The sequence below is a fragment of the Haplochromis burtoni genome, unplaced genomic scaffold, assembly GCF_018398535.1.
Source record: "Haplochromis burtoni strain Fernald_Lab_line unplaced genomic scaffold, NCSU_Asbu1 Contig_201, whole genome shotgun sequence".
NCBI classification, from domain to species: domain Eukaryota; kingdom Metazoa; phylum Chordata; class Actinopteri; order Cichliformes; family Cichlidae; genus Haplochromis; species Haplochromis burtoni.
The window spans coordinates 418451-444773 of NW_024582562.1; the positions used below are offsets into that span (position 1 = coordinate 418451).

The window sequence follows — 26323 nt, forward strand, 5'->3', positions numbered from 1 at the left end:
CAAAAAGGCTAAAATGACCAAAGAAAAAGAGGGAAACAGCTGAACATGAGAGGTTTTTGGACAAAGTTTGTTTTTTTCCATTCTTTAAGCACCGGTTTGAGCACCGTTTAAGCACCGGCACCGTTTCAAAAGTACCGGTTTGACACCGGTATCGGATAAAACCTAAACGATCCCTAACCATAAGGAAAATAACTAAACTATTAAAATATCAACAAACATGCAACTACTGGAGCCATCAAATAATCCCACTGGTGGCTTTGACGTTAGACAAATGCCCACTGTGGATAAGGGGTCTCAAAGACGAATGTAAAAAAATGGGAGATTTTTATACTAGTTGAGAATCATCCATTAACTAATCTCAAAGCAGTCATTTCCAAAATAAATGCCCAAATTCCTTCCATTTTTCAGTTTGGCCTTTTTGCCATGTTCCTTGATTCTGGAGCAGTCGTTATGTTGTTGCATTGTTTAAGGGGACGACACTTTGCCTTTCTTATGATATTTGTTCTGCAAAACGGTTAGATGGGTGGTTCTTGTCAAAGCAACATCCACAGAACAAAGTTTCCCCACAGAAAACTGCACTGTAATGCAATAATTCATGTTATTTCACTTCACCTCTCAGTGAGTTTTAATATTGAGGGTGTCTGGTGTATGATTCCAATTGACCTTTGTAATTGAATAAGGTTCTGAAGAAGCACCGAGGGAAGACACTGACTGTGTCATGTGTATGGTGCGCTCTTGAATTCTAAACAGAGTGAAACTATAAATATTAGATATTGTTTTTGGCTCTTTCACACTTTGACCACTCTGATGCCCCCTGTCCTGAATATGTAATCTATCACAGTTGTACTCTGCATATTAAAAATATACACATGTCACAGTTCATGCTTTGCCACAGGCGTTAATGATAAGGTGCCCTCACAGTGTTCTCACTTAACGATCTTGACAAGCTTCCTTTGATATGCCAGAGGCTTCATGGCTGTGCCTGTTGTGAAAGCACTAGAGAGATGCCTTGGGGACCTTTCAGCACACTTCTCTAAGTATTCATATTTTGCTCGATGGATTTACTAACATTGTGAAACTGAAAGAAAAAAAAACAAGCAAACAAACACTGAGAGCGATCTTGGGAAAACAGATTTAACTGTACAGTCACAGGACAAAGTTGGTACAAAATGATAACCGAACACGTAATATCCGTGATCTTTTGTAAAATACATGGATAACAATAATCTGTTGGATTAAAAGGCTTAAGCAATGTGTGACATTATTACCCATCAATATTGGAAGTATTCAAATATTAATGAAAAATGAAAGCGGCTGGTTAAAGCTGTTGCATTCAGTCATTGTCACAGGAGTTAATCTGAAAGTGCTGAGTTGGTCATCTTGCCTGTTTTATTAGACCGGACACTGACACAGCTTTGATTGCTAATTTACTGAAGGAAGTACTGACAACTTTTTTCACATGTCATCTTCCCAAGAGGACACTCATCTGTTACAATGATAAATCACTGAAGCTTGTTCCCACACACTGAAAGCAAAGCCAGCAGCAGCTTGCCTCGCACGCTGGTCTCCTATCAGTGTGCTGTGAAAGACCAGGGGTTTATCTGTAATGCACATGCACAGAAGAAAAAGCTGCTGCCCTGCTGAGCTCGAGTCATTAAGATATGCCCGTGAACCAGAGACAGCTACATTTACCTATGAGCATGAAACAAGCAGAGCTTTCAGCGAAAATAGCTAACTGTAATGGTAAATGGCCTGTATTTGTATAGCGCTTTACTAGTCCCTAAGGACCCCAAAGCACTTTGCACAACCAGTCAAAAATTAAATGTGAACATCGAAAGTAAAAGCTGCATCAAAAGTCACCCTTAGCCTGCTGATAGCAGATTTAGCAGATGTGGTGCTGGACCTCGAGCACCTGTTTGTAACTCAGGTACAAATCTGTCAGCAGCACAAACCTTTGTGAAACAAAAGGCTGAGCTGGAACAGTGAGGATACAGACATATTATTTCTCACACTACTTTTCTACTTTTCCTACTTTTTAATTGAGTTTCTTTGGTACTTGAAGGACCAGATAACTTTTCAAAATTTGATTTACTTACAAATCTTGAGTCTTCTTCAGTGACCATTTTCACTCACTGTTTTTTAATTATTAGTTATTATTATCTGTGGCTGTGTTGCACAGCGTGTTTTTGTCCTGTCTGCATCCGATCAGTAGAAGGCAACTCCTTTGTTATCCTGGTTCTGCTGGAGGTTTCTTCTGTTAAAAGAGAATTTTTCCTTCCCACTGTCGCAAAGTGCTTGTCTACAGGGGGCGTTGGAGTTTTTTCAGTTAGTTTTCTTTATATCAATGTGGGGTCTTTACAATATAAAGCTCCTTGAGGCATCTGTTGTTCTGGTGCTATACTAAATAAAATTGACCTAAATAACCACAAAAAGCTAATGTGAGGTTCTCTCTACTGTTATGTCCCAACTGGAGGTCTGGACCGGGTCTCCATGAAAAGCTTCAAGTTTCTGGTCCTAAAAAGTATAATTGAAGTAGGTGAGGAGGCATACCTAGTTCCTAGGTGAACAATCTTCAAGTGGCACTTCAAGCTTTTTCATTTTTGCTTAATTATAAGTGCACCACAAATGTGCGATATAAATATGCATTAGCACTGCACATCATCACCATCATCACCATCATCACAGGGATCATTTAAAATTTGATTTTCCATAATGAGGGAAACATTTGCTTCCAATCCTCCTGAGTTGAAATGACTATTATTGCACTCCTTTTAGAGTTCATTATCATACTGAAAACCATAACATGAGCAAACCCTGAGCAGCTGAAGCATACCAACACTGTAGAAGGCGAAGCACCTAAATCATCAGCATACATCAGATGATTAATAAGGCTCTTGCCCGTCACGTTTTATTGATTGAATACGCTTGGTGATAAATAGCCCCGAAATGTAACTCGTATTTTGCAGTAGCTGCAGCTCAGTAGTATAAAACCGAGTGTGAAGACCAAAAACATCACAAAAACATTTAGCTTTACATTTTCTGCATCTGAAAAAAGTAAATTCCACCAACAATGCAACACATGTCCAGACTTCGTTTTTTGACTTTAATAAGGTCCGGCTTATGTTGCATATAAAGTATATTCTTTGAGCAGAGAATCTAGATCACATTTAAAAAAACTGGTGAAAACAACAAAGCAGCTTCCTGTTGATTTTAGACCAAAACTCTGAGATGTGTTCAGCACAAGTTGCCATGGCGATCTAACCAGGTTAGAGAAAAATTACCTTTCCGCCACTGAAACTCTGACTTTAGGCTCATCGTAGCTCATTAAACCAGCTCTCCTTGTAGTGAGCAAATGAATGAATGAACTTGGTAAAAAGGTAACAACAGTTTTTCCACGTTTGACTGCCAAAAACCACCAAACCATTAACATCTAATTACCCTTGCACATCAGTCTCCACAGATTTTGCCAGATATACAGTGATTTAGAAAATGTTCTCACATTCTTTGTGCTGCAATTGGAGTCCACCTCCTAAGCTAAATGACCACAAATAAACATTACGATAATTACTATCATTTCCGAGCAAAGACTATATTTAACTGTGCAAAGGTTCAGTGCCTGGAGCATTTAAAATTAAAACTGGCATGTGTTCATGAACAATATGGTGCGATATTACACAAAAAAGCCCTGCCTTGGGCTTTAATTACTGCACTGTGTGTGAAAGCCTCTGTTAGAGAAGACCAGGGGACTGGTTTAGTTTTTAGCACAAACACAAATGTTTGGGGTTTTTTACAAGGAAGCATGGACCATCACATGTGCATGGTTATGATTTTCACGTTGGGATCTTTAATATCTTCTTGTTCCTGTTTTCATTGTTATTCAAGTAATGTTGAGTGTCTGGTTTCTGTTTTGAGTCCATTAGTTGTTCTAGCCTCTAAAGTGTTTCCCTGTCTGTGTTCCATTGTCTCTGTTTACAGTGTCTCTGTTTACAGTGTCTCTGTTTCAGGCGCTTTTGTTTTCTGAGCTGCTTTTTTTTTTATTAATTTTCTCTGGGCCGAGTGCTACAGAGTTCAACACGCCCAAGGTATCACTCCACTATCTGGAGTCACGTACCCTAATATTTGCAGTCGGTTTCGGATGAGTCATCTTCATTTTTCAGTTAATTTTCAATTCAATTTTATTTATACAGCACCAAATCACAACAACAGTCGCCTCAAGGCGCTTTATATTGTAAGGTCGACCTACAATAATACATACAGAGAAAAACCCAACAATCATATGACCCCCTATGAGCAGCACTTTGGCGACAGTGGGAAGGAAAAACTCCCTTTTAACAGGAAGAAACCTCCAGCAGAACCAGGCTCAGGGAGGGGCGGGGCCATCTGAATCAGAAAGACTTTATTTATCCCCAAGGGACAATTGAGATACAACAGAGCAGCATGACGTTGAAGTCAAGGACAGGGCATAAACAGGCAAAGAATGAGATAATTAATACACAGAATATACAGTTTATACACACTTATACACATCTGCTGCAACACTGGTTGCGTTACGTTGTGAATTGTAACCTTAAACACATTTTGTGATATCTTATTTCTAATAGTCAACACCTTTTGCCATGAGAGGACATCCTGTGACGCAGTGAGTGTATTTAAATTTGTGAGCACATTGATTTTTGAATGAGTATGACAGAGGCTTTATGATGGGCACCGAAGGCAGTCTGTTTACGTCTGTGGAGGCTTAGGCTGGTGGAGTGCATATTTATTTGTGCATCTGTAAAACGAATGTATAAGACATAAAATACCAGATGGTACAGAGATTACATATGTGATCAAGTATATATATCCTCTGTGGCTTCATACCTCTGATTTTCTACATGCAGAAGCCAGAAGTGAACCTATAGCATATGTGCAAATAAGTCCATGCTTGTTTTCAAAGGTTTCCTCTGGCGAAAGCAAAGGCGAGGATATTTGCCAACCCATTTAACAGCCAAGCTGAAAAAAACGGTGAAAAGTTCTTGCCAACTGCAGCAAACCCAAACCTTTCAATCAAACAGCTCTGTGCTGTGGAAGTACACATATGAAAACACACACAAGCACACACACGGTTCAGCACACACAAGCTATAAGCAGGCGTAATTTCAGACACATCCAGCAACGCACAGGCACCCAGCAATGCATTCAAGCATTCAGGCAGATCGATAGGCTTTCAGGAAGCCAGTATCACGCAGGTTGAGCCCCTGAGGCTTTGGCCGAGTTATTCAGCAGTTTTCCTGGCCACTCAAGAGAGCCCATACTGGGCTCTGGTCCAAGAGTCAAAGATGGGAAAGCGGCACACGGGCGAGAGCGAAACTAGTCACAAGTATTCTAAAAGTACTTCTCTCACTTCTCTGAAGGAAGCCAACGTTATCTCTTCAGTGGATTCCCAGTAAATTTAAAAAGTAGAATTTATTTTGTCGGCCGAAAACAGATCAAGAACTTCAGGGAATGAGCGGTTTCTGCCCCACCTGTCTCACCTGTGCACCTGCATCACAGTGGACACAGAGCGTCAGTGCTCTTAAATGTGTTGTTTGGAAACAAGGTAACAAATGAAATGAAAAAAGCAAAATGAAACACATCTCTCTGATAAGTGTAATCTTTTTAAATGTTGAGTTTTATTTAGATCATTTCCAAATCTATTACTTCAAAAAGATAAAACAATGTATTTCACTCAGAGCGGAAGTTTTGAGTTTGTTTAGAATACAAAACATCACGACAAAGGAAAAACTAAATTACAGCAAACACACACAAATAAATATCCAACATATTTTTAAGAGAACGCAACCTTTTTAACACAACTTCATGAACCATGCAATCAATTTAAGATGGAAAACTGGTGATTCACAGAACACCATAAACAAAGATATAAACAGAGCTACATACTGCTTATGTTTAGACCTTTAAGAAAGGATGTCAAACGTAGACTTTACTGTTTGTCTGGATGTTAAGCAAATAAATTTAGGTTCGACCCAAAGGTGAAGGGCACTAAAATTTTAAGTAGACCAGGTAGGTCTTCCAGCTCTGACTGATGCCTGTATTCTCTTTGAAAACATAATACTCAGGTATTGGTTGCGTGCAGATCTTTGTGTCTTTATTAAAGGAAGCAGCATTCCAAAATAGCACGATACAGCTGCTTGCAGCTCTTCGCTAAAACTGAATTTCCTCATAATTAGAAGTTTACTTTCTGTAAAGCAGGGATGGATAAAAGCAGGGTTATAAAATAATGAGGTGAAGATTGTGTGAATGATAAATATGTAACTTGTTTCGTGGCTGTCCTCTGCAGCGATGTTTAAAGGAAAGATAGATAAACATGCAACAGCACACAACCACATATACATACTAAGATTTATCATTTCAAAAGAGCAAACAAACTCACAGATTCACTGTTTACACAGCAGACAAACACAAAGCCAGAACATGATTGATTTGTATTACTTTGTATTATGTTGTACTAATACTTCAGGGGTTTGCGGCTCCTGAAATGTAAGACAATGCCACCTTTTGTTCAAAGTTAATGGTTTCCTTTGGCATTCCTATTTATATATGACAAAATAGCATCTCAGTACATAACGCGACCATCAGCCTCGCGTTGAAGACAAAATTAATTGGCCAGTGTCTATAAAATGGAACTATATTTCATCAGCGGGGTTTCTCAAACTGTCACACTAGGAAAGTTCTGCTAATGTAGTATCCAGTTGTTCATGGTTTCAAAATAACTCAATGAGGCTGAGAAGGCTTCACATTCTCATAACTTGAGGAAATGTTTTTCATCGCAGTGAATCCAGAGTTATATTAAAGTTTCCAAGAGCGAAAGTTATTTCCCTCCAAATGCAAACCTGACTGACCTACAATGACTAAAACTCAACCTGGGTTATGAGAAAACACAGAATTTGAGCTTATATAGTAAAAAACTGCACATATGGTAAATTCAACAGTGCATATATGATAAAATATATCGTCACCTGCCAGAGAGAAATAACAGAGGAAAAGTCATGCAGATGGCTTTTGCTTGTTTGCTGAAGAGTCCAGTTCTGCTTAACTTGGATCTATTGACACTGATTACAATAGAAAGAATAAATTAAACAACATCTTAAATGTACAGAAAATAGCGGCACTTGTTTCTGGCGTGCTTGATTGAACTCTTAGCTTCATCCATATATGGGATATGTGTCCATCTGCCATGAGCACGTGGGCAGAGGGCATCGAATTCTCTTTGTTCGACTTTAGCTCCGATGATTACCTTTGTCACTTTCATCAGAGCCGTTTAGTGCTGAATGAAAATAGTTTTCCTTCCCACTCTCTATAAATCCACTTCACTCAGGTTATTTGCAGACAAAGCAGATGGATGATCACAAGAACCTCCAACAAATGTTCTGTAATAGAAAGTCCCATTTAAAAAAACAAACCTGCAAGATGTTTGCAAGCAGGATCCCAGCTGGTGCAAACCGCTCTGACTGACTGCAATCTCTGATCATTTTACGCTATCACATGCTTTTTGAATCAAGATGTGCCAACGTCTGGTCAGAAGAATGCAATATTAATCCTGACAGTTTATATCTGCCTGCCAAAACCTGTTCTCTAAATCCCCTCAAAGCTGCAATTAAAAACATCATGTTACTAATTGATGAACAGCCTCTTAGTGAGCAGCTCGCATTGAATTAAACATGTGGATATTTTTCATTCCATGAGTGCTCTGAAATATATTTGTTAGATCCAAGAGAAGATATACCGCAGTTTACATCAGAAATGTACTTTTTCCCATCACTGTTAAGCGGGTTAGGCAGAATGGACACATGATTATAGGAAGGAAGCCAGAGTGATCTCCATCTCCACGAGAAGAAACGAGTAAGTGAGAGAGACAGAGGCAGACACAGAGGAGACACCGAGAGAGAGAGCGATAGTATATCAGCTGGGTGCCAGTTGCACCATTATTGCAGATGGGGTCTTGGCAGGGCCGTCCCTTTGCCCCTGATGATCTGTGATTGCAGCCTCTACAGACTCCGTCTCAGGGCCACTAATGTCAGTATGTGTTCCAGCAGACGTCCTGTTCGTGGCCTGCTGCATTTGTCAAAGGTGATATATTCATCTAAAAGTCGCACATGTGAAAGATAAAAATGAGCGCCATGACAACAATCAAAACGCATTTTAGCCTAATTAAAATTCCCCAGAGCAGCACGTAATCTGACCTGGTACCTTGTCATTCTTAACTACACGTGTAATCAATATTTGAATATCAACAGTAGATCAAATCACTCTGTGCTCTTTATAAAGTGTCAGTGATGCTGACAAGTTCTGGAAAAAATATCACCATTTGTTCATAGCATCATTTAGCTTATTGTTTTGGGTTTGCAGAGGTTGGAGACAAAAATAATAAAGAGTTATTTATAAAGTGTTTTATGTGCTTTTATGTGTAATTAGTAAAGTGTCCATGAGCAGCTTTGCACAGTGAATACAGTATAAATAAATAACTAAATAAATACCAGTATGAGTATCAGGTCTTGTTCCCATTGCTGCTCAGCTGCTGCAGGTTAAGAGGGACACTAGTATTTCTTGCAACAACAATATTGAGGCATTGCAGAGCTCTAACTATGTTACCTTAAAGTGTTTATCATTATCGACATATAACATTTGTGGCAACAATGTAGGGTCAGTAAGCACGGCTGTAGTCAGACAGGGCCAGAGACCGAATCCCAACCATGGAAGTGGTGGACTTGTCTACTAACGTGACTGCTACTCTACGAGTTGTGGAGAGATGTGTTGAAACAGGCTGGCCACAGTGTTGAGGCACAAATCTTTGCAAATTCTCCTGCTCAGTTTAGAGCATACTTTTTTGAGTGTAAGGAGCTTGGAAAGAAAAGCGCCTGGACTTCTTTAAGTTACTTGAAGACGTTTCACCTCTCATCCGAGAAGCTTGAGAGGTGAAACGTCTTCAAGTAACTTAAAGAAGTCCAGGCGCTTTTCTTTCCAAGCTCCTTAGACTACGATGACCTGGATGACTGAGAACCTTCACAGACAGTCAGGAAATGCATATTTTTCCCCTAGCCACTGGCGGTTGTACCACTTTCAATAGGGTGGAAAATTCTCAGGCAATGTGCTTTATCAAAATTTTAATCAGTCTTGTTGAAATGTAGAAGCTGATGGATCCGATTCTCCCAATTTATTTATTTATTTTAAATCAAAGTCAGTGGTAAGTGACATAACAAACAAACAAGAAAAAGCCATCCCATTAAAATGGTAAAGTACAAGCACTGGACTGGAAACAAGTGAAAAAGTCGCCAATGTCCAAAGGAAACATTTAACCTGAACAACTATTCCTCAACTTTAAAACTTCATCTCTGGCTCCTTGGAAGAAAAATGTACAAAAATGAATGTGTGGCTCAGGACAACAGCACTGTGCATATAATCAGTCACTAATGTCATCATATAACATTCTTAGTGAAAGTGAACAACATTGATTACATTTTAGTAAAATAGTTTTACTAATATATCTAGTCTCAGTGACAACCTGCTATGCTAAAACCCATTTCCCTTTTTCAGGCTGTGCCCGATGGACTAAGGCCTGGCCACCAGACGCTCGCCCTTGGGCAAGCTCCCCAGCTTGTAGCCCTATCCCGGGCAGGGTGAACTATTCCTTTGATGTTTTCCTCATAGGGATCTTCTAAATTGCTCTTTATCTGGTCCCTCACCCAGGACCAATTTGCCATGGCCTACCAGGGGGCAAAAGCCCCTGGACAACATAGCACCTGGGATCCCTGGGACACACTAACCCCTCCACCACGATAAGGTAGCAATTCGCAGAGGGGCCTAGAGAGCGCTGAGTGTTAACGCGAAGCTCTCAATTTACCGGTTGATCTACATCCCTACCCTCACCTATGGTCACGAGCTGTGTGTAGTGACTGAAAGAACAAGATCGCGGATACAAGCAGTGGAAATGAACTTCTTCTGAAGGGGGACTTCTGGGTGAGGTGTTCCAGGCATGTCCGACCGGAGGAGGCCCCGGGGCCGACCCAGGACACGCTAAATGTCCACAACAATCATTCCAGCTAAAGGCATCAAAACAACCGTTCCCAAACAAACAGGCGACCCCATGGTGGATACATCCATACAGTTTATAGTCTGTGGATGGACCCTTTTACATGATATTATATCATTATAATAACCACATTATTATATTAAGTAATACTGCTACAGATATCACCTTGTACCTTCCTGCCTACAAATGGAGTCTGAAAATGTCAAGAAGACATTTTCCTTGATGACTTGTGATGTGCCATAAAAAAAGCTGCTGTAACTTGAGCTTCACGTTTTGATCTATCGCTTCTCTAAAACCTCCAGCATTCACTCGCCTGTTCCTGCAAATACATTCACCGCCAGCTCCTAAGCTAAAAGAAGCCTCCAGTCACAAGTTGACCCATATAAGGAAGAACTGTGAGCCAGGTCAGTCTGTTTTTCATGAACAATGTCAGCTGTTAAACCCACAGTTCACATGTTGTACATACGATCCTCAAATGCACAAACATGTTTGTGAAACATCCACCCACACACTCACTCCACACACGCAGACGTGCATACACATGCCAGTAATGGCCTTTCCTGTAATTACAGTCATTTGTCAAAAGCACACCTTGATTTATGGTCAAATTAAAAATACACCGGAAAAGAAGCTGCAGGTCCTGGTAACTCTGGATACAGTGAGTGATTAATGCTGCGCCATTACAGGCAAGAGAGTGGCATGATCCGGATATGCACCTTGCCATGCAGCACATAGTAAGTAGAAACATCAATCCCTGCATTCCCAGTCTCTGGTTGACAGAGTGGGTGCACAGCGGGTGGGTGACTGGGGTAACATCGGTCAGGGTGACAGTGGTTTGAGAGTGGTGCAGAGCAGGGCTGCCAAAATTAGTAAGTAGCACAAGAACGTGAGGGGCACAGCTGTTTTATTCCAAAGAAAAGGTAGGCTGCTTATAGCCGCGCACCGACTCCTTACAGGGCATCTTCTTAATAAGGTATTTGCTTTACTTTATGCACACACCAAGAGAAAAACATTTGGCTATGAGCCCAGCGGCATTTTGCTGTGGAATACAAATACGCTCAGGATTAAAATATGCTTTCACTATAAATACACTCATTGCATTTCTGTTATTCCTCTTTCACTGGAGACAGCTTGATGGCTTTTTGTCTAAAGTAACAGTGGTAAATAACGAGCTACTCGGTCACATTGTGAATATTTGCAAGCAGTGGAAAAGCAATATTTTTAACCGTGGCTGCGGAAGTAAAAATATGAACTAAATAAACCAGAAAATGAATGATAAAGTTCATCTTTCATGTGCAACATGATGGACTACTTGATCACAGATAAATGTCTTTGTGTTCTTGTGTCTGTGGTTTGCAGCGAAACAAATTCCACAGACAACATCTCGAGCCCTGAGAAAGAAGGACGGCAAACTTTATCATCTGAACTTGGACAGCAGAGCCGAGCAGAAGTGAAGCAAACACAAAACAGATGAGCGAGCTGTTCCATTTGTCCAGTTTATCTAAAACTACTCAGCTATATAAGAATTCAAGTACTTTTAAATTGCCTCATTGATAAAGTCGAAGGGAATACAGGCAAGAGACACGAATTGTGCCGGTGAAGAAATCTTCAGAGCTCAATGCAGTTAATGTGCCTCGAGGCCTGTGCCAGCCAGGAGAGCTCCAAAGACTGTATCTGAACATGAAGTGGAAGGCTTATGGTGAGCAATGCCAAGCCTGAAGAAGACCACCCTCCCTGAGGTAATTTCTTCAGAAATGCTTAGTTAAGGAGCATGAGTAATGCTATGCAAAAAGCTGCCATGTTTTTAGGAATCACATGGGATTGGGGGTGGGATTGTGGAAAGCCTTTACAGAGCTATGGTTTGCTCTGCAGGAAACAGATAAGGTGGCTTTCTACATTTTTCTCCATATTTTATCAGCCGTCCACATGGCGTGCACTCAACTCTGGGTACCCCATAAAACCCACACCATATTTCCTCCTAAAGTTTGCACGTTATCAGTATGTCACGTCTTCCTATGATGCCTCATGGCTATAACTGCTCATGAAGTCCTTTATTTTTACACAGTAACAGGCTCAGTGATGCTCTGCCTGCAAGGTGGTGACAGCAAACTACACGGACTTTAGCGCCGCCTGCCTCGTAGGGCAGCAGAGATGGGCAGTAACGCGTTACTTGTGTTACTGTAATCTGATTACTTTTTTCAGGTAACGAGTAAAGTAAGGGATTACTATTGCAAAAACGGTAATTAGATTACTGTTACTTTCCCGTAGGAACGCTGTGTTACTGCGTTACTAAAACCGTGATTTTTTGCGAGAATGTCTCATGACAGTGACGTAAGCGAGTGCGACGTTCGTGACAACAGCTGTGTGCAGATCAACAGTGGATCATATATCGATTGTCTGAGAGAGTATGAGCGTGCAGCGTTTAAAGCGTGGAAGTACTGACCTTACTTTGAGTTTGATTCCATAAAAAGTCACAAAAACATTAGTGTCCGCTGTGCGTGGGAAGAAAACTTCTTTTTACAGCAAAAAAACCCCTAAACTTCCAACAAGCACCGAGTAGCTACGACGTAATGGGAAACTCACAGAGAAACTCGCGGATTCATCCACTTCCATGCATAAAGTTAAAAGATTAAAACTAATAAAACAAGTTTTAAAAAGAGACTTTTCCATCTGATTACATTTTGTATGATGATTATGTAGAAAAAGTAGAATTGGGCTGAAAGATCTATCGCTTTATCACCTGTTCAGGTTGTAAATCGTGTTTTTAAAAAGTAACTAAGTAACTAAGTAATTAATTACTTTTGAAAATAAGTAATCAGTAAAGTAACGGGATTACTTTTGGGGGAGGTAATCGTTAATTAGTTACTGATTACTTTTTTCAAGTAACTTGACCAACACTGTAGGGCAGTGATGAAACAAACGTGTGCAAAATAAGGCGAGACATAGCACAGTTTCTGTTTGTCAGCGCCGTCTCATAAACCACTGAGAGAACAAACTGAAACTTTTCAGAAGAGGACGTCTAATCTTTCTTTCACCACAGAACTAATGCATCTCAGCCCTCTGACAAACACTGCTATTTGAAACACTCAAACAAAATCTGCCAGTTCTTGCTGTAAAACAAATAAGGGTGACATCCACTTTCAAATTCCTCCTTCAATCCAAGGCCGTGGGCTATTCAGCAAACAGCTTGTATTCTGTTCATCTACATAATATTTTCTTGCTGGAAGTGTGAAATGCTTTTTGTTCCTTATATGTTATGTTCAGTTTTCAGTTGCAGTGTAATTAGATTTGGGGTGTTTTCACACCTGTGGTGTTTAGTCCATTCATATTGAACTCTTTCGCCTTTGGTGCGGTTCGTTTGTGCGCAGATGAGGGTCCAGACCAAAATAACTGCACTGAGACCCTTTGAGGAGGCGTTCCTGGTGCGTTTCCAGAAAAACTCTAAAGGAGTTTGTTTGTGGTGTGAACATGATTACTTCCTAAGCTGCGTATGGTTTGTTTTCTTAATGTGGCAGGTGCTACAGATGTGCAAAGGTCTGTACGAGTTACCAATTAGCTGTGAAATGAATGTAAATGATCTGTGTTCCCTAGTAGTGCCGAACACGGCACCTTCTTCCTGTATTTACCCTTGTTGCTCCATCTGGCCAATAAAGGGGCTCCATAACCTGACGTGGTTTGTATGCCTGTGAAGGTTCTCCGTCATCCAGGTCATCGTAGTCTAAGGAGCTTGGAAAGAAAAGCGTCTGGACTTCTTTAAGTTGCTTGAAGACGTTTCACCTCTCATCCGAGAAGCTTCTTCAGTTTAAGATCAGTGGGGGTCCATGTCCCTCTTGGGGGACACTCCCATACTGCTTAAATCTGGGACCCTCCGTTTGACCTTAGAACTGAAGAAGCTTCTTGAATGAGAGGTTTTCAAGCACCTTAAAGAGGTCCAGACACTTTTCTTCCTGAGCTCCTTAAATGATGGTTTGTAGTGACGCATTTTGGATTTTTCTCTGTGTGAAAAACCAAACTGACGGGAAACATTCACAAACTCATCAACTGATCCAGGCCAGAGTGAACGACCTATAGTGAAAGGTGTGAAAGTGCCCGTTTCATGGACGTTGTGGTGGCTGCAGTAAAACTACACAAAATTAAAGAGATGAAATTTAAAGTGATGGATCAATTTCAGTGGAAACAGCTGTTTGATAGATAGCAGGACTTTGTCACTGACTCGAACATCTTTTACGTTAATAAACTCAGCTCCTTGTTAAATGCAGTTTTCAGGCTTTTCTATTAAAGCTTTTATATTTTTAAATGAATTTCTTCTTTGTTCAGAACATTCAGGGTACGTCGATGTTCAGAACGGTTTTTAAAATGAGCTGTAGGCTGCACGAGGTTAATTCAGTCTAGAAAAGCAGATTATTTTTCTCCTTCAGATCATAGTTGCTGCATTCGGGGATGTGAAGTTTGCTGCTGAAGCTTTTACAGTTTCACTATACAAAACGTGACACAGACAATGAGTTTGTGTCTGCATCACATGTAGCTGAAGGGAAAGGACGGAGCACACTGCTTCTCCTCAAGGTTGCATTTCTTACATATGCAGTGTAACAATTTAAAAGCTCTTTACTATGTTAAAATTGTAATATTTATGATGTCATCAGCAGGTTTTTTTTCCAGTCATAATTTTCACATTTCCATGTGCCTACATTTCTATCACATATATTAAATTTAATAACCAGCTGAGTAGGAGCAAAAACAAAAGGTGCAATAAAACTAGGCTTGGAGTAAAAGCTAGAGGTAGAGCGGAATTACGAGGCAGCGGTGATGGCGTAATAAACAAAGCACCAGCAAAGCCACCGAGAGCTGGAAAGATAGAGAAAGAGTCGCCGTTACTGTATTTCTGTATGCATTTGTTTCTCAGAAATGCCCATTAGCCGAGATGGATGTCCTTGAACCCAGGTCTGCGCCAACAGGTATCTCTCACTAACAGACCGCCCCTCCACTAGTAATTACACAGGGAGGTCTGCAGCAGGTGGCACTGGGCTGAGCAGCATTTACATAAATCTGCATGTGTCACTGAGCCTGGCTGCAGCCTCTGGCACTCTTTATACATCCTGCTCACACTCAGCAGACAGTTTGTTCAAATTTAACAAAAATGGATCGTAGTGAGGTAAAATAGCATCGATCCTCTCAGAGATGTACTCGTAAAGCACTGAGTTTATTTCATGCTAACAAACGGTTTTCCATTTTACTCTGAAATCACACAAACACGCTGCAAAGTATGCACCCGCATTGTCGACATGCTGTTATTCTGCTTTGATTTTCATCATGAGTCTAACATTCTTGCATCTGGTCAATTCAGCGACGTGTTACACAGCTTTCACTAACGTAACGACACAGTCGATACTAATTACACGCGTTTTGTTGAACAAAGAATGCTGAAATCACCTCCCCTATCTGTTTCTTTTTCTAGGTTTCTATATTTCACATGTTCGTCTGGACTTTTCGCAGCTATTCAGTTTTAGCAGCTATTGAAGTGCAGCGTTTGTAAAAGCGATTAAATCTTTAAGAAACATTTGAAATGATCAAACAAGTATTTAGAGTAGAAGATTTCTGTTGAACAGCTATGAGCAAACAGGCAATCACAGCATGCATCTCAGGTTTTCCTTGTAACAAATGCACAACAAGCCTGAACCCACACTTTTATATGCATGTACGTGTGTGGCCAGTAGCATGCCTATACTTCTGTGAGCAGTGGGACCCCCCACCCCCCAATGGTGAGAGGTGTTTCTGCTGACAGGAGCATATTCAAGGTAATGGAACCACTGTGTTGTCCCAGAGCAGAGCACTAAAGCAGAACTGCGTTCTGTCTCCTACTACACGCACCGCTGAACCTCCAGATGACAAAGTGCCTCGCTGGCTGACCAAATCAAATACAATAAAGCTGAAAAAGAAGAAAGAAGATTGAAGGAGAAATTCTTAGATTTGTCATATTTTGCTGTATAGGCAGGAAAGTATGTATTTTCAATTGGAAAAGCTGTCCATCAGGTGAATGCCACACAAAGAAACTCGACAAGCACTAAAAGCACTGTGAGCTCAAAAGAAGTCAGCCTGTTACTGCTGTGTATATGGATGCAACACAATATGCGCATGTCAGACAGGCAGGTGATTACATTCTGCTGGTGTAGCTTCTCAGTGCGGAGAAGAATCGTGGGGATGATTAAATAAATAAAGAAGAGGTTGAATAATGAGAGGGGAATGAAAACAAGTTCCACAATAAATGACAGAGTGAATAAGACGCCATAAATTATTCCCATTTCAATTTACATATTTCATTTGTATTTCATCATGTTGTATAAATAAAATAACAAATGAGAGGAAAAATGAATTATTAAGCAAATAAATTGGTAGAAACTCAGCTTTGCAATAAAACTACCGCTAGCTGACTTCACCATGTCGATTTCTGTGGAAAGACGCCATAACTCACAAGCCCAAAGGAGCAGACTGCTAGCCAGCAGACATTATTGCTGATCTCTGTAGAGACCAAGGGAAGTTGTGTAGATGGGCATTGCCAGAGTGCCCCAAAGGAGCAAAATGGACCGATAAGTTGTGGTTGCAATATCGAGTTGAGATTGGACGTGTGCAGGAGGCTGTGGGGAAACTAACTGGTCACTGCATTAACTTAGGAGCGACAAGACTGACTCACAAGTGGCTCAGAGACAGAACTAAGCCTCCGTGACATGGACTCGTCAGCTGTGAACTCTTCGAACTCTTAAATCTTAAAGGTTTTGATTTTAAACCTGCTGAGATCAAACACAATTTTCTGCATACAGAGGAAAATGCAAGTCAGAGTGTGTTAGGGACCGGAGCTTTGCAGAAAGCTGAGTCAACTCGAGCATGTAACCGTTGAACTGGGACTCAAAAGCTCCAGCAAACACGCTTGCATATGAGCACACAGCACACACAGTTAACTAAGCAGCTCAAAGCTGTCTTCGGGGGAGGAACAAAGAGGGAAAATACTTTTGTAAATATCATTCAAAAAAGGAGAATAATTCATTTGCAGACAAAAATGATGTTGTTATCACTGTGGTGCAAAGAAGCAACCCGTTTTACCCCATGTTTATAATCAAAGGAATTTTAATGAACGTTCACACACACATAATTCCACCTTGACCTGGTAGGAACCTGCTGCCTAGAGCCCCGTGATATGCTGCTGTTCAAATCCTCAAAACCCAGACAGATGAAGGAAAGGATATTTGTGTCGGTACAACTGGATGTTGAATTGTGGTGTGGATATAGAGATTTTAACCAATTTACTGACCTTGAAGAAGGCGTTGTCCTTTTTGGAAAGGACCTCTGTACATCACCTGGTACTTTTTGACCTGGAAGCCAGGCACACAGCCCTCGTGGCCACCATCCCCTTGGCCACCCACATGGGCAACCTGCAACACAGAAAACACCAACAGTCAGAATATTACAGATAAGCACATGGTTCAGACCAGAGGACCAAAGCAGGAATAACAGAAACACATTTTTAAAGATGCAATTCCCCGAAATAAACAGCAAAAGCATAAAGCAGATACATAAATAATCCATGGCAAAGAAAAAGCAGCAATTCTAACACTGTAGGAATTCTCCTGGCATTTCCCCCCACAGTTTCACCTCTGGCCCAAACATAAGGCACCGGGAGTCGAGCTGTGTGATGCTAGCAGCTAACGTGTCCTTGGACCACAGACCTCGTACATATCGTTCATATTTCCTAACATCCTTTCTAGTTTTTACAACAAAGTACTACTCAGAAACGGCATATTTACACAGGCACAGCTTATAATGGTGAGAGTGTTAGAGTGATGCACTTTTACATTACAGTTTAAACCAAATAACAACGACAGTCTTCGTGTGATTCGATGTTTTCTCCTCTGAGTTTGGCTCATCGGTGTTACTGGAGTTAGTAAAGACACGAGTATGGTTTTATTTCTTTTTTATTTTTAGTGTTCACAGATTTTTGTCTTTTTCTCAATGTGCTGCTTTACAATTTAAATTTAAAAATACCCTCCTTGACTTTTTACTGATAAACTGTCTTTCTCAAAAAGAGCAAAAAAAACCTCATTCAGGTTAAAGAAATATTTAAAGTGGAAAAAATACTTCGGCCCCTGTTTTTCAAAGGGGTTTAAAGGGTGGATGTTCCCATGGAAACAGGCTGTAAAATGACTGAAGGGATGTTCAAACCAAACATCCTCTAGGCTGGAGCATATCACAGCAAAACTAATACTTCACATTGATTGAGGATATGCTGTTAAAGAGATAATGATAGGACACCTTTTCTTTCAGGTTATCGTTCTTGTTACCTTTAGTTTTTATGTCCAGCATTAAAAATATGTGTTGTCATTATGATATATAACAAATAGCTTTATAAGCGTGAATTATTTGTTTTGAACAAGTCATGATAGAGTATTTTGTGGAAGATCCAAGGTGGCACCAACACTGTCAGAAATAAGGTTAGAAACATTTTGTAAGATATCAGTTTTGTATCATTAAAAAAAAAATCCCACTCGCCCTGTAGGCAGTTTACTAGAGACTGATGAGGTACAACAAATACTTTAGCACGGTGGAGCCAGGGTGTCATCATCCCCGCATACTGGGGGATGAACAAAAGGTGCGTTGAATGCATTGAATGGATGCGAGGAACAATGTTAGGATCAGGGGCCAAGATGAAGGCAGCACAGAGGGAAGCTAGTCATCTATCAGAGCTGCAGAATGGTGGAAGTACCACAAGCTGTCCACACAGATACCAAGCAAAGACTCACAGCCTTGGATAACCACTTGAAGGTGTACAAGCGAGTTATAAGCCAGCAACCATCCAAGGTGATTAATATGTGTGAACCAGTTGAAGCTAATGCTAAGAAAATATTGTGGGGAACAATTTCTGATTTCATAGAGTGATTATAATGATACATTTTCCAATGGTTTCCTGGTGCCCTGCATCTTTAAGGATGACAACGAGTTCATAAACATAAAGTGCAATACAACATTTACCATAAACGTCACAGACTCTACTATTCTTAAAAGCCTCATGTTTTTACTGAGAATAAGACATAAATAATTTCACGGCTCTGTCTTTCTGAACTGTATCTCTGATAACATTTTTTTAAAACTACCAAAGAAGAAGAACTGCATTAGTTTCATAGATATACTACAGTTACAGCAACTTTGAAACTGAAGGTTGATCAATATATCACTTCAAATGATTTCACAGGTTTACAAAACTGTGTAGTGTTATATTTTCAGAAATAGTTTGTGTGACAGCGTAAAGGAGCAGCCGAGAGATGAAGAGATCAGTCACCCACTAATAGAAAAACTCAGGATATGTCTACATACTGAACATAAATTAAGGGAGGTGATTTTATGCAAATGCAGCAGTCACAATATTTTATTTCCTGTAATGTGAAATTTTATTGTGCTACAGAGTCAATTAACACTTTTTTCCTGCACAAACACAAAGTTTAATCTCTGTGACTCTGTCATTATACTAACATTATACTTACCTGCCACCTATTAAGCAAGAGGATTGACAAATAGAAATAGCCAGTCATTCACAAATAACCATATACAGCACATTCACATTTACACTTACAGGTGAGCTACATCTGCTGATTTAGATCTACAGGTTCATTTGTGCATCCTGATTAAGGAAACCAGACTTAATAATTGTTTGCTGACTTTATGACACATGTTATCAAAATTATTGGCACAGTCTAACCTGCAAAATGGACCATTATGTAGTATGTAATGTGCAACGAAAGACACAGTAGCACAACATTGACCCAAAGTTGTTGTTTTAGTTGCTTTATTGTCTTATTTCTTCTATTTTATATCTTTTTGCATCATTGTTTTAAAATACAAACAAAATTTCATACTCAAATATTTATTTCATGATATAATATATGACTTAAAAGACACAAAGCTGTGCTGTAATCGTGTATCAAGATCCAGCTCCATGGTAAACAAGCTTTGTCCACCAAAGGTGGCCAAAGTAACGATATTCTTTACTTAAGTAGAAGTACAGATATCTGTGGTTTTTAACAAAATACTCCAGTAACACCTGAAGTACTGAATCTACTTCTTTACTAAAGTAAAAGAAAAAAGTACAGTCTCTGAAATGTACTCAGACCAAGAAAGGAAAAGTAACACCTCAAAGAGAAATTCTACCAGATATTTCTATGCAAAGACAACTAAACCTTTTGCTATATCAATATAGTAATAAAATATTATAAGTACACGAGAATACAAATGTTATTTGAATGAAATTCTAATGAATGTTTGAATCTGTTATGTAGGACACAAGTGAAAGAAATTTAATTTAACTGTATTTAGTTGTCTACAATTTGCCTTCACACCCAAACACAAACATGAGGACCAGTGTTGGTCAAGTTACTTGAAAAAAGTAATCAGTAACTAATTACTCATTACTTCCCCAAAAAAGTAATCCCGTTGCTTTATTGATTACTTATTTTCAAAAGTAATTAGTTACTTTTTAAAGACATGATTTACAACCTGAAGAGGTGATAAAGCGATAGATCTTTCAGCCCAATTCTACTTTTTCTGCATAATCCATCATACAAAATGTAATCAAATGGAAAAGTCTCTTTTTAAAACTTGTTTTATTAGTTTTAATCTTTTAACTTTATGCATCAAGCAAAAATTTAATTATCTGCAACATTCTCTGACTGGAAGAAATTAGTTTAACATTTAAACCTATTTTCTGCACATTCCAGCACATAAAATAAAATATTTTTTGTGTTTACACTCAGTCTTTCAAATAGATGCAAGTAAAACACAGCAGAAAATAAATAAAGTCAAAGACTCAGCGGTCCTGTTGCTCTATTTTCACCTGTAAAGCAGGAGTGGGGCAGGCGGAGGTTTACCCTGGTGCAGGTGTGCCGCGGTCAGTGGAAGAATCCGCGAGTTTCTCTGTGAGTTTCCCATTACGTCGTAGCTACTCGGTGCTTGTTGGAAGTTTAGGGGTTTTTTTCGCTGTAAAAAGAAGTTTTCTTCCCACGCACAACGGACACTAATGTTTTTGTCACTTTTTATGGAATCAAACTCAAAGTAAGGTCAGTACTTCCACGCTTTAAACGCTGCACGCTCATACTCTCTCGCACTCGATATATGATCCATTGTTGATCTGCACACAGCTGTTGTCACGAACGTCGCACTCGCTTACGTCACTGTCGTGAGACATTCTCGGAAAAAAATCACGGTTTTAGTAACGCAGTAACGCAGCGTTCCTACGGGAAGGTAACAGTAATCTAATTAGCTTTTTTGCAATAGTAATCCCTTACTTTACTCGTATGTGGGGAGACCATGGCTCGCCCCACACACGAGTGGGTGGGAATCGCATCTGTAACCGGAAGGTCGCTGGGCTCTCTGTCCTGGTCGTTGTGTCCTTGGGCAAGACACTTCACGCCTACTGGTGTTGGCCAGAGGGGCCGATGGCGCGATATGGCAGCCTCGCTTCTGTCAGTCTGCCCCAGGGCAGCTGTGGCTACAACTGTAGCTGCCTCCACCAGTGTGTGAATGTGAGAGTGAATGAATAGTGGAATTGTAAAGCGCTTTGGGTGCCTTGAAAAGCGCTATATAAATCCAATCCATAATTACTTGAAAAAAGTAATCGGATTACAGTAACGCGTTACTGCCCATCTCTAATGAGGACAGCCAAGAAGTGGGATTCAGCAGGTTGGGGAACCCTAGGGTCAGTTGTAGTGGCTTGGTGTTGGAAACAGAATCACAACCTGTGATAATCACTAATGTGAGCACCAGTGCAGGCTGTGATCAGCTGACCTGCTGCTCTTTGTGGATTTACAGAACTGAATTCAACAAGATGTCAGCAGATGTTTCATGAGCTGTCCTGGCTGATTTCTATGTCCTACAATGACAGCCCACTCTGTGTTGTCTTTATACTACACTGTATACAGTTGGTATAAGAGTGGAATTCAGGAAATTAATCTAAGCATCATCAACTCAATGCAGATTATCTCCTATACTTAAGGTAACCTGACAGTGACCATGAACACCACAGCTGCTGTGCACCAGTCAAACACAGTGCTTTACTGAAATTCACCACAGTATTGCAGGCGAATCTGTTTATCCTGACAAAGTCATTTTTAGATCTGCAGTGTATCAAGTATGACTGACCTTACCTTTAGGTATAACCTGTTTCCCCGTTCCTGTGCTGCCTGTCTTATATCTTTCTCCATCTCTGAGTGAACTTATCCCACATTTTTTTCTCTCTCTACAAATACAGCAGCTGTACCTTTAGCCAGCAACACACTGCACATGAACAGTTTGTATGTTTGCTGATGTTTCTTGAATTAATAGAAATGTTACATTTGAAATTGTAAATGCTACAAACGATACAGGTGAATCTAGAGTAACGAGACTGTTATGAAAATGTAAGGAAAGTGTGTAAACTGTAGAAGTAAAAGTAGAAAATTAAATACTCTTGACTTTACTAATGAAGTATAGTACAGATACCTGAAAATTCGACCTTGGTACAGTAACGTAGTATTTGTACTTTGTTACTTCCCACTCTCTGATCACCACACCCCGGGAAGGCGCGCCCAAAGCGTGTCTTTGTCCTTGTCCTGTCTTTATTCCCCATCCTAACCGGTCACAGCAGATGGCCCCGCCCCTCCCTGAGCCTGGTTCTGTTGGAGGTTTCTTCCTGTTAAAAGGGAGTTTTTCCTTCCCACTGTCACCAAAGTGCTTGCTGTATAATTGTGGGGTCTTTACCTTACAATATAAAGCGCCTTGAAGTGACTGTTGTGATTTACACGTGATATACTGTAAATAAAACTGAATTGAATTGTTTTCCTTGCTTGTCAAAATATTAATTTATTCTGTCCTGACACCGTTTGTCCCTAAACTCAAGCATGCTGACTAAGTAGGCTGCAAGTCATGTTGGCATGGCAGGAATATATGGATATACACCACACACCTCCATCAACGCACATCATGAACACTCATTTCAGCGTCCATTAAGGGGAAAATATTACAATCCAGCTCCAGTGCTGAACCAGAGTATTAAGGCAACACTGAGTTAATGGGAGCGGTGGTAGAAACAGGCAGGTGTTATTGTCAGCCACTACCCTCCATCAGGAATCCATTTAGGTCTACCGGATCAGTGAAGGTCGTATCAGCCAGCTGAGAGGTATTATCGCCAATGTCAGTCTTTTTCCTAATAAGTCTTTTTGATGAGAGTATCAGCTAAAAATCTCTTTCAAAGTTATGCAGAGATTGTGTGGAGATAAAAGATTTCGGTGAGATGTTGTGTGTGTGTACATACACCTTTTACTGTTTGTCTGAGCTGTTTTTATGTGTGTTTAAGCTCGCTTGTTGGTTCTTATTTTACATATATGAGAGACTGAACTTGGTAGATTTAAAAAATGGTTTAATGGCATGAGAATCCTCTGGTTCTTGTTTTGTTATACAAGTGCAAAATTGAATTAGTTAGAATTAGGGGGACGTGGATATCTGACCTAATTCTTTGCTCAAATGTTCTCGACAATGAAGTTTAGTGAAGCTCCTGCCTGTGTGCGCCAACACAGACATGATGAAAATATAAATGCACATATAGAAAAACTATTAAATGATTCCTCAACTTCACAGTATTTTTATCTGTTGGGTTCAATGAAAGTAATTATTTTTCGTTTGTTTGTTTTTATGCCGGGTCCCTCGTTTCGTTTTGATGTTTCTTTCAGGCTCTCACTGTTCAGCAGTAACTGGCTCTGTATGTGTTTGCCAGAGTGCTACACAGAGGGGTTGCTATGGTCTGGTCTTAGGGAACAAAGAGCCTCGGCTGTATGAAAATACCTCTTCGGCCGGAACAATTATCTTGGTCAAGCAACTGAAAATTGTGTATTATGTAACAGTTTAATGAGATGATGGACACAGAGCCAAGGAGATAAATAGATCAGAAAGCATTTAGCAGGATATGTGGACAACATGAGAGAGAGGAGTGGAGTAAACAAGTCATGCAAATGGTAAGTGTCAGACAGCAGGATCATTTGGATCTAATAAAATTCTATTTTCAGCTTGCTGTATCACTTATGACTGTGCTTTACTCTTCAATATTGAATCAGCCAAAAAAGAAAGATGATCAGATCTCATTCAAACAAAACAAAAGAAAAAACTCTGACCTTTATCATTTTGCTAAATGTTAAATTATTCACTGTTTCATCTTATTTCTTTTGGTCTTATAATTTAAAAAAGAAAGAAGGAGAAGAAAAAACAAATTCCCATCTATCCGTGCATTTGAGCTGCAGCCTGTCCAAGCTGTCACAAGCTCAGACGCGGGGTACACCCTGCACCGGCCGCCAGTGTTTTGAGGGTTAACGTAGAGAGACGACCTTTTATGCTCACATTCACGGGCAATTTAGGATCAACAACATGCAAGTGTGTGAGGTGAAGGAAGAAGCCAGAGAGGCCACAGAGGTATGCAGAGAACATGCCAAACTTCACATAGAAAAGCTCCAGCAAACCGAGAGCTGAGGTGAGGGGACGGTGCGAACCACCACCAATAGACACGGGAATATTATAACATATCATAATTATTATTAATATTAATAACAAAAAGATTAAAATAATACTAAGACACAAGAACATTATGGATTTCTAAACCTAACCAAACAACTAGTGAAACTCAAAAGCAAATAAAAAGTGAAACGCAAATAATATATAGAGCCTCTACACTATATTATTAACAAATTACATTATTAATGAACATATCACTGGTTTAATATCTGAAAAAGAATGAAAAGTATTAATAGACATTTAATTAACCAAGTCAATTATGTTTTCCAACGAGAAAAGAAAAGATAAGAAAAGAAAACATGGAACCTAATCTGAACACACATCTGGAGTAATATAAAGTAGAAGTTTGAGCAATCACTGAAAACCTGCAGGACAACTTTCGATAAATGTGTCCAAGATCAATGTAATCTACTTTCAAGGAGATACCTTCATTCATCCAGAATGGGTGAAATACCAAATGTTGGAAAAAATAGAATAAAATATCATCACCAGCAACAACACTATGCTCACTTTTGTTGTTGGTTCTGTTATTGGTGAGACTTGAATACCGTCTGTTAGACGTGTTTATGCATCTGAACAAATACAAATTCTCTGTATTTATACTAACAATGCAGTTATTAAACGACTGTTATGCAGCTCAACATTAATCAGTCGTAAAACCAGAAAATCCACAAAAGAGATTTTTTTCTGTTCCTTTTTTTTTAACTCCACTTTTGACTAACCTTTTCCTAATAAATAAATAATTATGTTTAAAAAGTTGTCGTACGTCTGAAAGAAATGTTTTCTGGTGGTTGGAAGTCATGTTTGTAGAGCTCATAAAAGCCTTATTACATTTTAAATGAGGACAAAATAATAAAATTGCGAAGAAAAGAAATTGGGGCTGGATGGGTTTGTATACATAAGAGCTGCCACGATCAGTCGACTAGTCACGATTACGTCGACTATCAGAATCGTCGACGACTGATTTAATAGTCGACGCGTCGTTTGAAGCTTTGTAAGATCCCAAAAGACGCAGGAATAAGTAGCAGGATTTAAGAGTGTAATAACGGACTGAAACAGAAGATGGCAGCACTGCATGTACAAGGATGCCAGCTGCCGTTAAACCCCGAAGAAGAAGAAGCAGCAGTGTCCCAGAATTCATAGCGCAGCCCAGCTTAGTTTCCAACAATGGCGGCAGCTAGTTAGTTTTAATATTACTCTTATTATTCTTTCTGGGTCACAAAATAAACGTTTAACATATTTTCAGGCGAGAATGTAGCTGTGTAAACCTCAAATATCTGCTCAGTTTATCAGGACACCACATATTTTCAAAAGCGCTCCGACGTTTTCGGAGACGTCTGTTACCCACTAGCTCGATAGTTAGCCGGGGGCTAGGTCACTAGCGCCGTGAGAACACCGGACTCCCGGCAAATCGTTTTCAAACCCACCGCCGTCTTTCGCTACTCAGGTTAAACATGATATATGAGTCACTTAGATAACTTAAAAATGTTATTGTTTGGCTTTTTTCAGTATTTTATTTGTTCCTGAGTAAATCGGTTTGGCTGAGATTAAAGTTATAGTTTTTACACAGCTGAATAAACGTCAAGCAGACAGCTGATTATCAGAAGTGTGAGATGCTCGAGAATTACTCCGGTGTCCTGTTATATTTTAGATAGCAAGGAGTTTATTAAACTTCACCGA

General features: G+C 39.8%; 1 protein-coding gene across 1 annotated transcript in view; it reads right to left on the reverse strand.

The window, feature by feature from the left end:
* LOC121815393 (cadherin-13-like) overlaps nucleotides 1–26323 on the reverse strand; it is a gene marked incomplete in the record, with an annotated part of 129938 nt that overhangs the window by 14516 nt on the left and 89099 nt on the right. Inside the window, 1 exon segment of the mRNA XM_042226222.1 lies at nucleotides 17373–17493. Within this exon segment, the coding sequence (XP_042082156.1) occupies nucleotides 17373–17493 (121 nt within the window).